Source organism: Tyto alba, unplaced genomic scaffold (assembly GCF_018691265.1).
Source record: "Tyto alba isolate M040663 unplaced genomic scaffold, T.alba_DEE_v4.0 Super-Scaffold_18, whole genome shotgun sequence".
Classification (NCBI taxonomy): domain Eukaryota; kingdom Metazoa; phylum Chordata; class Aves; order Strigiformes; family Tytonidae; genus Tyto; species Tyto alba.
Window position 1 is genome coordinate 31,791,762 of NW_024881280.1, and position 17,053 is coordinate 31,808,814.

General features: G+C 40.7%; 1 protein-coding gene across 1 annotated transcript in view; it reads left to right on the forward strand.

Annotated features, from left to right (window-relative positions):
- The first annotated feature begins 454 nt into the window (after window positions 1-454).
- Window positions 455-17,053, forward strand: part of UNC79 (unc-79 homolog, NALCN channel complex subunit) — a 111,469-nt gene continuing 94,870 nt past the window's right edge. The window contains 4 exon segments of the mRNA XM_042790924.1: window positions 455-545; window positions 6,080-6,200; window positions 12,036-12,340; window positions 15,731-15,901. Of these exon segments, the coding sequence (XP_042646858.1) occupies window positions 524-545; window positions 6,080-6,200; window positions 12,036-12,340; window positions 15,731-15,901 (619 nt within the window). The 5' untranslated portion in view covers window positions 455-523.

Genomic DNA, 17,053 nt, shown 5'->3' on the forward strand with positions numbered 1-17,053 from the left:
TGAGCTCAGCCCTTGTCTCCTGAGGGAAGGCACGACGCCCCCCCCCCCCCCCGCGCTTGGCGCACTGTGGAAACAAGAGGGGAAGCGGGACCTGACTGCCTGCCCGCCTGAGGTACACCGCCGGAGCCCGGGGCATCGAGGGGGGGAGAAGTACTCGAGGGAACAACGTCCCCATTTCAAGCAAAGAATAAAACGGAGTACGTAGACACAGCCCCACGACCGCCCCCTCCGCGGTCCCGCACACCCTCGAAGCCCCGGGCGGAGGGGATGGGGGGGCTCGTCGAGATCTTCCAGCGCTGCGGCAAGCTCGGCGCTTCAGGCGGGAAAACCCTCCCGCGGAGGCGAGGCCAGGCCCGGGCCCGGCCGCCCGGCGCGCTTCCCCTTTAAGGGTGCGCTCGCGCTCCCGCCCCGCCCCGCAGCCCTGCGGCAGCACAGGCAGCGTTGCCGCCTCCTCCTCCTCCTCCTCCACCGCGGCCGGGGGCAGGCGCTCCTCGGCGGCTGAGGGGCAGAGCGGGGCGGCAGCATGTCCACTAAGGCGGAGCAGTGTGAGTGGCGGGGCCGGGCGGCGCGGCGTGGCGTGGGTCAGGGCCTGTCCGAGGGAAGCGCGGGGAGGGGGGCGGAGGCGCCTTCCCGGCGCTGGAGCTGCCTCACCGCCGGCTGTCAGCCGCCCCGGCGGGGTAGCGGTGCCCGGCCTCCGCCCGCTTTATGCGGCGTTCGCGTAGCAGCTAATGCGAGGGGGGGGGGGGGGGGGGGGGGGCGCAACTGCCTTCGTTCTGGCTCTTTCTGTCTCTTTCTGTCTCGGCCGCCGTCCCCGGCCCTTGTGGGGAGGCGGCGTGTGCGCGCAGAGGCAGCGCCGGCGGCCTGAGGGGAAGAAGTGAGGGAGAACAGGGTTGGGGGGAGAGTTGAAGCTTGAGACCGCCGCCCTGGCCCTCCGGCCTGCCTTGGTTGCCGGCGCTGTGCCCCCTCCCAAAGGCTGGAGCCACTGGAGATCTGACTCCGGAGACGGGAGGGGACCCAGGTGTTGCCATCTTGAAGGTGGTCTTGCTGCGAGATAGAGTGAGAAGGGGGGTGTGCTGCCACTCTTGCCCGTGCTGTTTGCCTTGGGGGTGCATGGAGACTGGGTGTTACGGTCTCGCCTACGTGCTGCCGGCCGCAGCCCCCAGAGCAGGAGCCCCCCCAGGTGCTGATGTCCCCCTGCGTGGGGCCTGGCGTCCCTCCACACGGCCGTGGGTGTTTTAGCCACCACGTTGGCTAGACCCCATCGGAGCAGGATCCGATGACCCGGTGGTTGGGACATCAGCAGCTGGGCCGTGCTCGTGCTCCCCACTGCTGTTACTGCTGATAACGACTGGCACATCTGCGAGAGCCCTGGTGGGAGGCTTAAAGAAAAATACCAGGGTAGTCGAGCTTGTTGCCCGTCTCGAAGCTGCTTTCTGTCCTGATGCAGTGTCACGGTTGTGAGCCTGGCAGTCTGTGACCAGTAGGTTGGATTGATGTTTGTCATGAGGACATGATGTGTTCTGACATCTCACACGCTGAGACTTGCTGTCTCCTTCCTCCAGATCACTGGGAAGGATCCTTCTATTTATGTATGCCTGTGCTGAACTGATCTAAGGAAAAGAATACTTTTTTTTTTTTTTCTTTTAGGGTTTATTGCTTATTAAGAGTGATGGATGATGTTGCTATTAAATTATTATGTGGATACTAATTTATTGCTGTAGGGATGCGCTTCTGGCCTCAGAAATAGAGACGCAATGTTCTGACCGTGCAGCAGCCTTGGAGGATGCAATGTTCAGATCTGTACCGTTCTGTTCTTTCTGCCTTCCCCACCCCCTACCTGAGTTCTGTAATTCTTTCTTCTTTCTTGTGGTACTTGCACATTAATTATGCTTCTTTCACAATGGCATATGGGAGAATTTCTGCTGCCTTTTGTCCCAATGTTGCCTTTGGCATTTTCTTCTTTTTCTATTCTGCCTTCTCTGTTCCTCCACTCCTAATGCTTTTGGTCTGCTCTGTTTGAGCTTCTGTTTCATATTCTACCTTTGGCTGTTTTTAATTTTTATCCCTTTGTATTGTTCAAGCCACTGCATCTTGGCCTGCCATGTCCTTGTTGCTATCTATTTTAAGATTTACTTGGGATCCAAATTTCAGATGTTTCTGCCTCCTAACATTTTTTTTTTATGATGCTCCAGGTAGAGTATTTGGTTAATGGACATATCCTGTGCGTTCTAACCTACTGAATGTATTTTGTTTACCAAGGCTGTTCCCCTGACTAGCTATTATGGCACTCCCCAATGTCTTTGTCTCTACATAACTTCAGGATTCCCTCACCTGCAATTTTTGACAAATGGTTATGGCCTTCGACAAGGATTATATCAATGTGCACACATCACTGCCAGACAGACCTTCAAAACCCAACTGTTGCTGTTGTTGCTTCCTCCCTCAATGACTGACAGGCAAGAACCAGAATGTCTTGGGAAGGAGTCAAGTCACAAGTCATAATGAATCTCAGTTTGCCAAGAACATCAGCAAAACACTAGGAATGATGAAACAGACTGATCAGAACAGAAGAGGCGCTGGTCTAAACATGAATCTGTAGCTACCCCACAGCTCTTTGGCAGGTTGTATGAACAGGTAAAATGGTGGCAGTCTGGGGAATCGTCTTGAGAAGCCTCCCTTTTTTGTGACCACATGCATCTTGTGTCTCATGCCAACAGTATTGACAGTGACTTTCATCATTTGACTCATCATGGCATGCCTGAGGTGTATTCAAAGAAAATTATTTCTTTTTCACCTTAAATAGCAGTAACTGGTGTTTAGTTGTGGTAAGTAATGCCCTGGGAATACCTGATGCCCATTCTGTTCTTCTCCGGGCCAGTGGATCAGCCAAGACATCTTTAAAGACTCCTAATGGTTTCACACTTGATTCAGTCAATGCTTACAAGGGGGCTATGGAGTTTCATCAGGTCTGTGTAGATCTTAGAGAGATACCTAGCGAAGTATTTTGGAATACCTTTTTTTTTTTCTTTTAAAAATTTCTTTTATCTTACTACCTATGACGATGGCTAAGTACTTCCACAGAGTGATATTAATTTTTGAAGGGTATCTCTAGGTGCTCAGAAACTCAGAAAACTGGGCCATTCACACACTTCTGTATCTTGAAAGCTGGTGAAGTTTTGCTCTGGGACTTTCCTTCAGAAGGTTCTTGGTGTTCTGGGAGGCTGTGCTGAAGTTGTCTGTGCTTTGGGAAACAACTGAAAGCTGAGGTTAAAACCTTTAGCCTAAAGCTAAGGTTAATATTTAGACTTTATAAATACATTTTCTGTTTTGGTGTTTTGCCTGATACAATTGTGTGTCAATGATGATTAATAGAAATAAATAGATTCCTTCTTCATTAAAAAAAAAAGTTATTCTAGATAACCTATACCCGTCATTGTAAATAAGGAGCTATAAAGAGGCAGGCAGTTCCTGAAATAAATCTAGACTTAAATTCTGACATCATCTTTGGCATTTTGTTAATTCAGCTCACTTACAGATATCTGACAGCAAACCATGGCAGCCACAGTAAACTGTGGATCTTGCTGTGAATAGTGGGTACTGTGAAATGTTGTCTGTTTTCTTTGCAGATATGCCTGGCTTCATACTCTTTTTTTTTTTTTTTTTTTTTTTTTTTTTTTTTTTTTCCCCTTGGCAAGAGAAAGTAGCGTCACAAAATAAATTTATGAAGTAATTTATTTCTTAATATAACCTAATCTAGAATAGTTTTTACAGGGGTCTTCATGACAGTTTTAAGAAAATAAAAATGTCTATCCTTAAATAATATGGTAAATTGACCTGCAAATCTGAGACTAAAACTGAGATACTGGGCAGAAAGAGTGAGGCGTGTGTTGAGGAGGGGAAAACAAGACACGGGCTGCTAAAATAAACTGTAATCTGGAGTGAAACACATCATGACCACGTTACTGCCCCAGTGGTTTTGGGGGGGGGGTGTAGGAGGCTAGTTGTGGCTGGTGTCACAGGGACAGGGATAACCTCCTGCAGAGCACGGGTCGTGTGCCACAGGCCTGTGTGGTGACCTGAAAGGCTTTGGACTTGCTTCTTGCTCTGCTGGGCCAATCTGTGTCCAAGTGACCAAACTTCTGGTTTCAGTTGCTTGGGGAGGGGGGAAAAAGTCACCTTAAAATAAATTTGTGAAGTAAAATACTTAAAAGTGAGGAAATATAATTCAAGTTGCTTGTGCATCTTTAGTTTATTACTCTTACCTAAGCATTATGACTGTGTTGCTAGTTGCATTTTTACTTGCTGTTTTCCCATAGACCGCAGCCCTGTTCAGTCACATAATGGGCTTTCTTCATGTGATGAAGCAGGGTAATACTGTGAGGGAGACTTTTGTCTGTAGAAGCTTCTCTTGCTGCTGAAATTGGGAGAGTGTGGTCAGTACAGTGGGAAATGGGAGACAGGCTGATCATCGTAAAGGCAGTTGGGTGCTGGAAGACGGCGTTTCTTGTCATGCAATTCAAGCAAACAGTATTATTTGCTTGATGGTTATTTGAGTGTTCCTCTTTTTATGGATAAGTGACTTGAAATTTTCAAACCTGATTTATTGTGTGACTGAGCACTCACAGATGTTTTTGTTTACTGGAGGTGAAAGCCCAATATGTACTGCTATCAACACTGGCAAAAGCGCTCTCAGTATCTCAAGCCCAGCGTCCAACAGCAGTTGCTAACACTTTGCTCTGGGTGCCTGTCCTTCAGTCTTTTTCTGTAATATGGATATGACGTCACTCTTTCTCATTCAGTTTGTCAATGATACAGAAAAAAATCAGAATGCTCATGAGGTGTTCAGATACAGCAGCAGTGAGAGTTATAGTGATGTCTCTCGGGAAGTTAGTGCCCTTCTGTTCACTGGAGGACTTAATGGTATTCTTTTTTTTTAATAAATGCTATTTGACAATAAGAGTGAAACAAAGTATTGATTAATTGCTCATTAAGGAAGCTCAATTTGTCTTCCACACTGAAGGAGTCCTGTAGGGGAACAAGGTATTTCTTGATGTCATAATCCGTATGCTCAAGGGCTGAAGTTATTCAGAAGCATCTCCCCTTTTAACTGCCTATTACACAGTCTTGGTGCACTTCTAACATGATTAAGAGTTCCCGGCCAGCTCTGCTTGAGGCCATGTCTGAACAGTGATGCTATGGAGCACTGCTGAGCCGTCTAGCTGGAAGCGCGGTTGAGCTGGTGCTTCTGTGACTCTGCCACAGTCAGTGCACTCTGTTTCTCAGCAGAGTCGATCAGTCTGAGCAGAGCAAACAGGAGTTGAGTGTGCTCAGGTGTCTCTGATGAGACTGTCCTGTGCCATATAGGCAATGTAAAGCATTGCAGCTATGGTGGGTCATCAGTTTTTTCCTATACTGAAGAAGGATCTCTATTAGGAAATAAACCCACTATTATTTCTAAAACAACCAAAAAAATGCTTTCAGTAGAGGTGTAGAGCTCCTACTGCTATTTGAAATCCCGTCACCTGCTTGATCAGACTTCCTAAGACATTTAACTAAACAACACCGATCTTTTAATATCTTTAGTTCATTGCATGAAAAAAATGTGTGGCCCAAAGCAAATCACATAAGCTCTTTGTCTTAGTTTATATATCTGCTTTGGCTGTAGAAGTATTTTTCTGCCTCACATGAACCTCCTGTGATCCAATGACTCATTCATTGTGAGTGAATCTTGAGATGCTTGGAAACAGAGTCGTAGTGCAGAGTTTTTTGTTGTTGTTGTTCTAGTGGTGTTTTTTTTTGTTTTTGTTTTGCTTTTTTTTTTTTTTAATTTGCTAGCACTAAGTTGATCTAACACAGATGCAGGCATTCACTTCCATGTTTTCCCCTTGTCACTCTTACACCAGAGTGTCCAATTTATTCAGCCAAAATAGAAGGAATAGAGGGACTTCTGTTTTTTTGCAGTTTAATTCTTAAATTAAAAAAAAAAAAATCAGAAATGGTAGGAGGAGAAGTGATTCTGTCAAAGTCTGCAAAATACCTAAATGTAAGTTTCTGTGTTTGTTTTTTGTCTTTTATGTAGTTGCTTCCAAAATCCGTTACCTTCAGGAATACCACAACCGGGTTCTCCACAACATTTACCCTGTGCCCTCTGGAACTGACATTGCAAATACTCTGAAATACTTTTCTCAGACGTTATTGAGGTAAGTTTTAACTAATGCTCTTGAAGAAAAAAGAGCTAAAGAATTGTAAGGGGTATTGATTGACTTTGAATTGGTTTCAAAACTTAATGGGTCAATGCTCAGCCAAAAAAGAGTCAGAGCATAATTTAAGAAGAGAATGGTATGAATTAATCTCTTCAGTGGCTGTTGCCCAATTTGCCCAGTTGAGCTGCTTATTGAGTGGCTGATTCTAAAATAAACTTGGTTGATTACACATTTGCTTGCCCCCCCCCCCCCCCCCAAGACTTAGCTGAATTCACAAACATGCTGAACTTGTGAAGAGAGGAGTTTGTAACCTATGGAGTTTTAGATGTGCATATGCATGACCTACTGGACACTTCTGGTGCCTCAGGATCCTAGAGTGATAAGCCACATGAGCAGAACTAGGTTCTTACTGTGCCATGGTTCAGCTGGCTGTCAGGTTTGGGTTCTGGTTCAGTCCCTTATAACAATAGGAGTAGACACAAAGTTTATATACAGATCTGGATTTGGATGGCAACAGCAGGTCAGGACTGTCCTGACCCGGGATGGGGACGTTAATTTAACCCAATATTTAGTAATAGTATATAGTACTAAATACCATATAATTACAGACTACATTTTGAATAGCAAATACTACCTCTTGTCTTGCTAAAAACGTATGAAAAATTGTGAGACTTAATTAGGGATGACACACATTCCATGGTGCTACCTAGTGGATTCATATTTTCAAATTGTTTTTAAAACGGCTTTTGACAGCGAAGAGATTATTTTTGTCTGCCCAGGTTTTGACTGGCATTAGTTTTCACATCCAGAAGAATGCAGTTAAAGCTGCATTTCTGTGCATAGCTTCCTGAGATGTTAGTTTGGAAATACAGCTACTTGCCTTATTTGATGAGGAAACACTCATAAAGTACTATTAACCAATATATTTGTACACATACCCCTGTGATATATACAAGTTGAGAAGCAAGAATTTAAACTTGAAAGAATGACAGTAGTTCATTGTAACATTCATTCAGAGCGCATGGGAGGTATCAAAATTCTTGACTGTTTATGAAAAGGAAAGATACATAAATAGGAATACCTTTATCAGTGGAACACCTGTTCACTGTGAACTTAAAACCCTTCTGTTTACTTTTGAAAATTTCAAGAGTAGAATTGTTTAACAGCTGTGAAATTTGTTTCCCTCATCATTTGAAGTGTTAAACTTAGGGCAACCAGTAGGGCTTTTTTTTTTAATGATGAATAAATTAAAAAATTTGTCCCATTATATTGCAGCAGTGCGGAAAAAATGTTCAAAGAGTCACTAAAGATACCTCTGAAATGTGGCTCTGTGCCCACATAAGGCTGTTTTGATGGATTATTTGCACAACACACACACTTAAATTGCATTGAAGTAAGGTTCTGTATGACAAAACAGCCTCTGCTTAAGTGCTGTGGGCCTTTAAGCTGTTAAAGCAAGAAAGTTGGATTTGATTCTGAACAGTTTTTCTCTTAGCTGTACCTACCAAGTGCTATAATGAGCTTAGTTTCTTTTGGGGCAGAAGTTCATTAGGACAGGATAGATTTAGAATCTGCTGCTTAAAGAAAGTGTCTTTATACCACTCTGTTGTCTTCATCTTTCTAAGCGGTACAGCTGACATATCCTGTGTGACAAATTCTTCACATCCCATGAGCAGTGATGTTTCTGGGCTTGCTGAAAAAGCTTTATACTTAGTGACTATGAGAGCAGATCAGAAATCAGGGCAGCAATTGCATAATTGAGCAACTCCGTTTCTTTATTTCATGTTCAGAATGGGACTGAACCAAAATCCTGTTGTTGATAATGCTGAACGCCATGAGGCAGCAGTGATACTCATATCTGATACGCAGATCTACACGAACGGCTTTGTCCTCCATGATCTGGGATCTGATCATCCTCAGAGCTAAAAGGGCACCAGAAATTCAAGCCAGGACTTGGATCTAAATTTAAGTGGACTGAGTTCTGATACTCAGCAAGGTCAAATCCACATTCTAAATCCCCGTAATTGGGGAATTTGAACTGTGGGTCAAAGCCCGAGTGCTGTGGTTGAACCAGTGTAAGTTTATGTAGTTGCTGATACTAAGAAAGAAGCTGGATAAAAAAGCAAAACAAAACACACCCTGTATTTAGTGTGGCAGATGGAAAGAAAGAAACTCCCACCCACTGTGTGCAGATCTCTGCAAGATTTACCCTAAGACTAAACAGACTGGTTAAAGACCTTTCTGAAGGGCGTGTTCAGAAATTTCTTTGAATACTCTGCATGCTGAGTATTCTTTCTGCCTCCTACACTGAGACTCCATTGTGCAAGGTTAAACATCAGTGACAGAAGTACATGGTGGAGAATAATCTTTCTAGCTTGAGACAGAGCATATGCAGTGAAATTTTGCTGCTAAGAGAATACTGATCAAACTAGCAAAAACGTCCATTGGTTTCTGGAGATTTTAGGTCTGGTCTTCAGAATAGGTTGCTTGTGCTCATCTACTATTTTAAAATACCTTGAAAAAATATTTCCCAGTTTGATGTGTACTCTCCTTGCAGCTGAATTTTTTTAGGACAAACATTTCCTGATAAACATATGTAGTCATAGGAATAATGGAGGAAAAGTGATTAGTCAGCAAAATTTCCTATGATGATTGGGTGTTAGAGGTGTAGCTTATACTGTTTATTATACTTTTTACCCTTCCATGTTACGGACACGTTGACTGTGTTCTTTTCAGTGGGGCATGCCCACTGTTTTGGATCACATTCATACCTGGTGTCATTCTGCTAGCTATAGTGGGATTGCACAAGGGATTAATTTGCTCCTTTGCTGTGTACATAGCCTCAGTAAATCACAAGATCATGGGTGGGGGGAACAGATGTGGAATGGCTGAAAAAAATAAATTCCTTATTTCTATGAACAAACATCACATAAAATCACCATACACAATGCATAGCACATTGATTCATTTAGTTCTTTAATTTTCTCTTTGGGCAAAAGCATTTCTTTACATTACAGCATGAATTTGTTTCATGCCCTGCTCATTTTCAGTGTGTTCTCCCTCATTTGAGGAATGATCTAAGACGTAATAAACATCCTGCAGAACAGCTCATTCTTTCACATTTTCTTAGAAATACATACGGAGAGTTTTCCCCAAGTAAAATGTTTTACCTAAGGAGTAGCTATAAATGCCCAGTGACTAATTAATGGTCAAGCTTGTTTTGCTGCCCTGGTGAGATGAAATTCTCTTGTAGGCATTTTAGGAAACCTTTCCTGGAAGGTGGTAATTTTGGGATAGATTTGCAGCAAAGCTGTACAAATCCTGAAACAAGCCCTGGTAGCTTTGTCACTTGTCATGTAGCAAGCTCAGTATGGAGTTACGATCTGCAGACCCTCCGAGTTCTCAGTACTTGGTTTGAACAGAAACAGGAGCAAACTGCAATCATTGTATCTTGGTCTTAGGGGACTTCCTAGATTTTCAGTGTTGACTCTTCTGTTTATTGCTTTTAAAAGATACGGGTTAGGCAAAAGCATGGCTCTGAAAGTTTGGCTTTGTTTTGATTTTTTTTTTTTTTTTTTTTTTTTTTTCCCCTAAATTTGTCATGGTTGCAGCTGCAATATCTAAATTGCAGTCTCATTGCTGTTCCTGAAGCGAACAGAAGGATGTCCTGATCAAGATACAAGGTGGTGTGCTTTGGCCTCTAGTCTATAGATGAGCCATAGCTCCATGTTAAAAGGAAGTGAAGCCTATAGAGTAAGCTCTCCATCTCTGCCTTACACCTTCCAAAGCAAGGATTAATTAATACAGTAATATCCTTTCTGGAAATAAGTGTGGTTGAAGTGATGTGTTGGCAAGTAAAGGAGTGGGTAGTTGGTATCATCTGCTGGTAGACAGAGAAGAAATATGATTTAGTACCTGCATATCTCTAAACATGAGCTGCAAAGTATGGCAAATGAACATCAAGCAAATTAAAAGGAATCAGCACTCTGATTATTTGTTTTTAAAGTTATACTAGATCTTAGGTGATTTTCGGATATGATTTCATAAACACTGTCACGACAGTCACCACATTTCTTGTACTGGACATTGGGTAACAGAAACCAAAATAATCTGCCAAATATATAATGGCACAATAAAAAAGGGGTAAAAAAAAAAAAAAGTAGTATGTGGTTTCTGAAAACAGACTGTGTCTGTCATCTCTGATTGTAAGTGTGATGTAATAGTAGCCACTTGGCATAGAACTGTGCTTGTAAGTAAGTGTATTTTATATATATGGCAAATGAATGACACCTTCTCTTATAAGCACCTTAGCAAGAGTTTAACTTTCTTGTGTAAATTGTTGAATTGCCTTGTAAGATATATCTTTGCTAAGGTGATTATACGGTAGGGATTTCTGTGCTGTTAAAGAGGACAGAGGTTTCCAGAAGTGCTCCCTCTTGACATAACTCCGCTCCTCCTTAGTCAGTGGAGATTTTAATGCCGCTTACTTGTATTTTGTGAGTTTTAACACTGACTTTGGGAACAGAGTTAAACCAACAGCAAGTGCTTTTGGAAATCCCAATCACCAAGAGGTGCAAAACGTGCTTTAAAAAAAAAAATGCAGCATTGTGTGTGGTTTAATATATTTAAAAGGTGTATTATATTTCATAGGCACATATGAAGAATATGAACTAACCCTTTAATTACCTGATAACTAAAATATAACACTGCTTAAGTGACAATTTATTTCTATTCAAAATAGTGGGGTTTATCTTTTTTTTTTTTGAATAAATTAGATTAACATGTTTACAACCATGTTTACAACATTCTTAAAACAACATAACAAGCTGGTTGACGTATAGCCTCTATTTTGATTCCCACTAAATCCTTTTTATTTTTTGAAATTATCTCTCCTTTAGTTTATAGTGAGTTTTGTTGAATAATAACGTAAGTAACAGCAGGAATGTATGGTAACATACTGTCTGATCTGCAGTTACATAATTGGTCTTGCTTGCTTAGCCCTTAGAATTTTGAAGGTAACTATTTACCCAAGTAGTGTTTGTATTCATAAAGTAAAATGTTTCCTACCTAAACATGGGCAAAATTAAAAACACACATAAACAACCATTATCATTAGCTCACAAACATATGCTAAAGACCATCTACTATATATTATTTTATAACTTTTCCAAATGTAGTTTAGTTAACATTTTAGAAATATTATATTATTTCTAAATCCATGTGCCTGTTTAAACTTCATTATCTCAAATGATACTGAGTGAGTGGTCATGAAACAGTATCATAAAATACATACAGACATTATTTTAATGCAATAAACATGTGATTTTTAAGACTATCTTAACAAACACACATGTTTATTCTTTGCTAAAACATGTTTCTGCAAGTGCCACACCTGTATTTTGCATGTTTTCAGTCAGTTGGTTCAAAAGATTATGGGCGGGGGGGGGGAAATCTCAAAATCTCAGAGTAAAATACCAGCCTATTGTGACACAGCTATTTTTCCATAGCAAGCACTTTTAATTCTCAGAATTTTTCATAACTGTGAAACATGGGTAGGGCACTGAAACATGCATTTTTATATTTTTGCTCCTTATGAACCAGATAACACATGAGATGCAATGAAATTTTCCTAGATGTCAATTTTTAATTCTCTTATCTTGAAGCATGAAGGTGAATGGTTGCTAGATTTTTAGACACACTGGTTTTGGTAGCAATTGCATCTTATGTGGGATGTATCTGGTCTTTTATTATTTGTTTTATAGTGTCATTTCAATGTAATGTGCTGTTCTTTGTGTCTTTGTTGTCTCTTTTTTTTCTTTGTCCCCCCAACAGCATTTTGTCCCGCACAGGGAAGAAGGAGAATCAAGATGCCTCCAATTTGACAGTGCCCATGACCATGTGTCTTTTTCCTGTGCCATTCCCACTCACCCCATCTCTAAGACCACAGGTCAGTTCCATCAACCCTACTGTTACTCGCTCCCTCCTTTACAGCGTCCTGCGAGATGCTCCATCTGAACGTGGCCAGCAAAGTCGTGATGCTCAGTTATCAGACTACCCATCTTTGGACTATCAAGGACTTTACGTGACACTGGTGACACTGCTGGATCTAGTTCCCTTGCTACAACATGGTCAACATGGTAAGCAGGCCCTTGAACCCTTCCAGTACGCTTAACTTCAGTGCTGTGAATCCATGAGTGATGCATAAATACAGTAGAAGAGATGGGCCTAAACTGACCTGGATCTGGAATTCAGATTTCCTGGGATGTGTTTATATCCAAGTGTTTGGTTGGACTTTCTTAAATAAAAGATATTTTTTTGCTAACTGTGGATTTGGGTTTGAATTCTGAGATATGATTTTTAGTGATGTGCTGGTGATACGTAACTAAAATACAATGGTTTGTAAAAAAAGAATATAGATGGGTCTAAAAAAAAATTCTGGATTTTGAATTTGAATCTGCTGGAATATGTTCAGACTGGTCTTTTTTGGGTAGCTCTCTTAAAAAGGCACATGTTGCTTGTAAATGTGTATCGGGCCTATAATGAATATGCATATCGACTGCTTTGGTGAAGGTCCATCTCTAAATAGAACATGTTATGCATTTAATTGAAGGAAAACTATGGTAATGGTGATTTGAGATGGCTTTAAAGTATTCCTGGGTAAAAAGGTAGCAATATCTCTGTCTGATTTACAGAAAAAGCCATGTTTTCTTAAGTTTCGAATTAGTTAATCACAACAATTTTTTGGTGACTGAGTTGTATTTATATTGTTTTCCCTAAAGTTCTGCATATTTCTTGCTTGTTAGTCTGTGATTTTGCATACTGGGATTCAGGAACTCAGTGTTCTCCTTATGTTACATAAACCAAATACTAATTTTCACCATGGTATCAGGGTGTATTACTTACATAGTTCAGTATAGGAAGCCTGTTGTCAATCTGATACACTGCTCAAATTCTTTAGGAGGAAAGGTGTCTCTGTGTTGGCAGGAGCATGTTTTGATTCAAAAGCTACTGCACTAGGAAATGGTATGATCTTGCAAAGGCAGGGCTTCTAGCAAATGATAGACTTGTTGACTTAACTGCAATTTCTGGAAATGGTGGAGTTAATTATCAAAACAGTCTTTTTCTAAATAGATAACATGGTGATAATTAACAACCAGTGGAGACCTGTAAAGAACAAATAACGTTGAGCAAACATATTTTCTTTTTATGGCAGCACAATGGCTCTCCTGGAGGGGTTTTCCTGTCTTTAGTCAGGCTTTTGTTGCTGTGTCACTTGACATCCTAATAGGCAATCTGGGACATAGGGTCCCCGCTTGAGTGAGGAAAACACTCCAGGAGTAATTACCAGTGGCTCTTGTCATCTGGAAGGTTATACAAGTGGGAATCTTACAGGAGCCTGTGCTGGGTCTAGTGTTATTAAATACTTTATATTTTTTACTTGGCTGACAGAAATGAGAGAGCACCTTGGTTTGCAGGGGTTATCAAGATGGCAAATAGCTTGTCCTTTGTGTGAAAGATACCTGAATCAAAACAATGTTGGCAAGTTGCACTCTGTTTTAAAACATCTTTGAATGATAAATGTAAAATACTATGTTTAAGTAGGAGAAATCAAAGGCAGAAATGAAATGGGGGGAAATGCGAGCTTGAAAGCTGTACTGCAGAGGTATCTGGGTGTTGGGTAGATCAGTCAGACCATAAGTCACTAAAATATATTAATATGATTCCAGCAATATGTAAAAAGGTGTTTTGTGTATGAGACACCCACAGCATTTTGTTTATCGTTCTAACAACCCTAGCAAGGCCTCAGCTGGAGTAAAATTTTCAGATTTGTCCATCTGGCATCAACAGACATGGACCATTTGAGAGGAGTCCAGGAAAAAGAAACGGGAATGATTTGAGTTCTAGGAAATGTGAACAGCGAGTCAAAACAGAAAGGACTTGTTTTGCCTACCTTAGAGAAAAATTGGAATGGAGACATCATTATCATATACAAATATGTAAAGGTTGCTGTGAGGAGAAATAAACTAAACCAAACTATTTGTGGTTACAGTTGATGAGGATAAGAAGTTATAGGCTTAAACTGCAGCAATGGAAAATTAAGAAAAAAAAGTCTTTTTATGATAAAGGTGGTTAAGCAGTAGGATGAATTGCCAGGAGGAGTGAACTGTCTTGCAGATTTTTACAGACAATTTAGATAAATATCTGCCAGGAATAATTTGGTTGACTCATGCTTGGGGCAAGGGGAGGTCACTTTTGCTATTTTTTATGGTTCTGTGTACAGAGAATTAAATGTTACAATACATGTTATTTATTTCTCCCTCAGCTTAGCATTTGACTAAAATAAATATATTTTTTTCATCAGAACAATCAGTGTTTGGGTAAGTACAACTGGTGCACTAGGTAGTCCTGAGCTTTGGTGCAATCAGATTATACAAAACTCTCAACGCGTGGCTGGTAAATATGTATTCCAAGAGAGATGCACTCTCTAGCATTAAGGATCTGGTTAGCCCCTTGCATAGAAGACTTGCCAGAACCATTGAAATTTTAATTCTTACTTTGACTCATGATGTTTACAGCTACAGATCTTGGAGCATTTTACAGAGGCAGTTTTAAATCATACTAGTTGTATAGATGAGACTGAAGGCCTGTGTAGTGTACTTAAGGTTACAAAGTGAGTAACGAAAGGAATCCCTCTCGTGCAGGGGAAAGGCTTTCTGGTGTATCGGGGTTATCCTACAGGTTCAAACTTGGGGTTCACTGAGTTCTATAACCCTTCTTGGAGAGGAGTTGGCCACAGCTTAATTCCTTCTCAGGAAGGGGGTATAAAGATTCCACAATAACCCATCCCTTCCCTTGGAAGTGTTGCACATTTTGTAAGTATCCCTTCCAAAGTGTTATAGTATGATTAGTTAGAATAAGTGTGGAAATTCTTGATAAATACTCATTTCCTTTTAAGTCTTGGCCATTTTTGGCCTCAATGACTTCCCAGGAAAGCGAGATCCATATTTTAATCACATGTTTGAAAAATACAGTGATGTTTCCTGTAGTGACAGGTGTAGTAGGTGGGGGGTACTTTGCAGCTGTCTTGATCTCAAGATCAAAATCTATTTTTCTGTGACTGATAAAGACTAGAATGCTTTTTGCAAAGGCAGACCTTTCAGTTCAGAAGTGCATATCAAATTGTGATTCTAATAACATCTCTGCTTAAATGCAGGCCATTGTATGTTAGATGCTGTATGGTTAAAATCAGCGCTGATTTTAATCAATTACTTTAGTGGCTATAGCGTTCATATTCCCTTCAAACTCTTCTGGGTACTGTTGAACAGCCATTTCCCTCTATTTTAGGAGGGGTTTAAAAATGATGGGTGAAGTCACTTGTCTGTAGTGATTAACTTCCCAAATTACTTTGAGGGGAAAACTTGAATTTAGATGTAATCTTTCAAAAGAGTTTTATAAACGAAAAAGTACATAGACAGATTTATTTTTCCATTGTAATGATTCTGTATTTTTTTCATTTTATTTAACAGATCTTGGGCAATCAATTTTTTACACTACTACATGCTTACTTCCTTTTCTCAATGATGATATTTTGAGTACTTTACCCTATACAATGATTTCAACACTAGCTACCTTTCCTCCATTTCTGCACAAGGATATTATAGAGTATCTCAGCACATCTTTTCTGCCTATGGCTATATGTAAGTAGAACTCATTCTAGTATTGTTATATCTTGGAAAACATGATGATGCGCTGCTATAATTGTATCAGACTGTAGGAGTCAAAGTTTGATCTGTTACAGAATTGTAATGGGACGTAAATATACTGTATGTGTAAATGTAAAATAATTGCATGCGACTTACTCAAAGGGAAGTAATTCTATACTTTTTATTTGTTTATTATACTGTGTTACTGTGTGAATTCTTCCTTCATTTAAAGGGTGAAGTTTAGCTTATTTAAGAAATGTACTGTTTACAGACTCCTAGAACTTTCAGTGCCAGCAGTGAGAGTTTTGAATACGGAATCAATGGGCAAGCTGCTCTTGAAACAATAGATGCAATAGCTACGTGCATAATTTTTGCATCTGGACTATATCTGGATGTACAAGAATGACTCTTATCAATGTAATGTTGTGATGAATTTCCCATTTTTATTCTTCCGTTTCTTCTTGGCATTTTCTCTTTAAGTTTTGTACTAAATAGCTGTGCTTGCCGTGTCTCCTATCCACAAGTATTAAGACTGAATCTGTCAGTGCCTGCCTGTTTTTTTTTTTTTTCCCTTTCTTTTTTCTTCCCATCCCCGAGGGTGTCACATGATTACATAATTTCATAACCCCTGCACAATGTGAATCCTCAGGTGTGTTCTGAATGCTTGTCTATGTACCTGATAAAAAGCTTGATGGGATTTCAGTAGTAGCCAGAAACTTAACCATGTTCTGCAATGGAAGCATTAGGCTTGATATTAAAAGTCAGTTTTAACCAACAGGCCTTTTACTGTGTGGGTGATCAAATGCTGGAACAGTTTGCTAGGGAGGTTGCAGTTTCTTCATCCTAGCAGATGCTCAAAACACAACTAGTCCCGAGCACCTGCTCCAGTTGACCTTTCTTTGAGCGGGGGGGTTGGACAAGGTTATCTCCAGAGGTCCCTTCTAACATCAACCATCCCATGATTCTGTGAGATTGTGTCTTCCTTCTCTGTATTCCAGACTTTTGTGGAAAAACATGAACAGCTTTTGTTCAGAGATCAACACTGATGTTATTTAAGCATGTGAAAGACGGTCCAGTGTTTTGAGATTAAGATTTCATGGAAATTTGTCGTGTACATTTTCTGGCTTTACCCGTCAGTGATCTTGG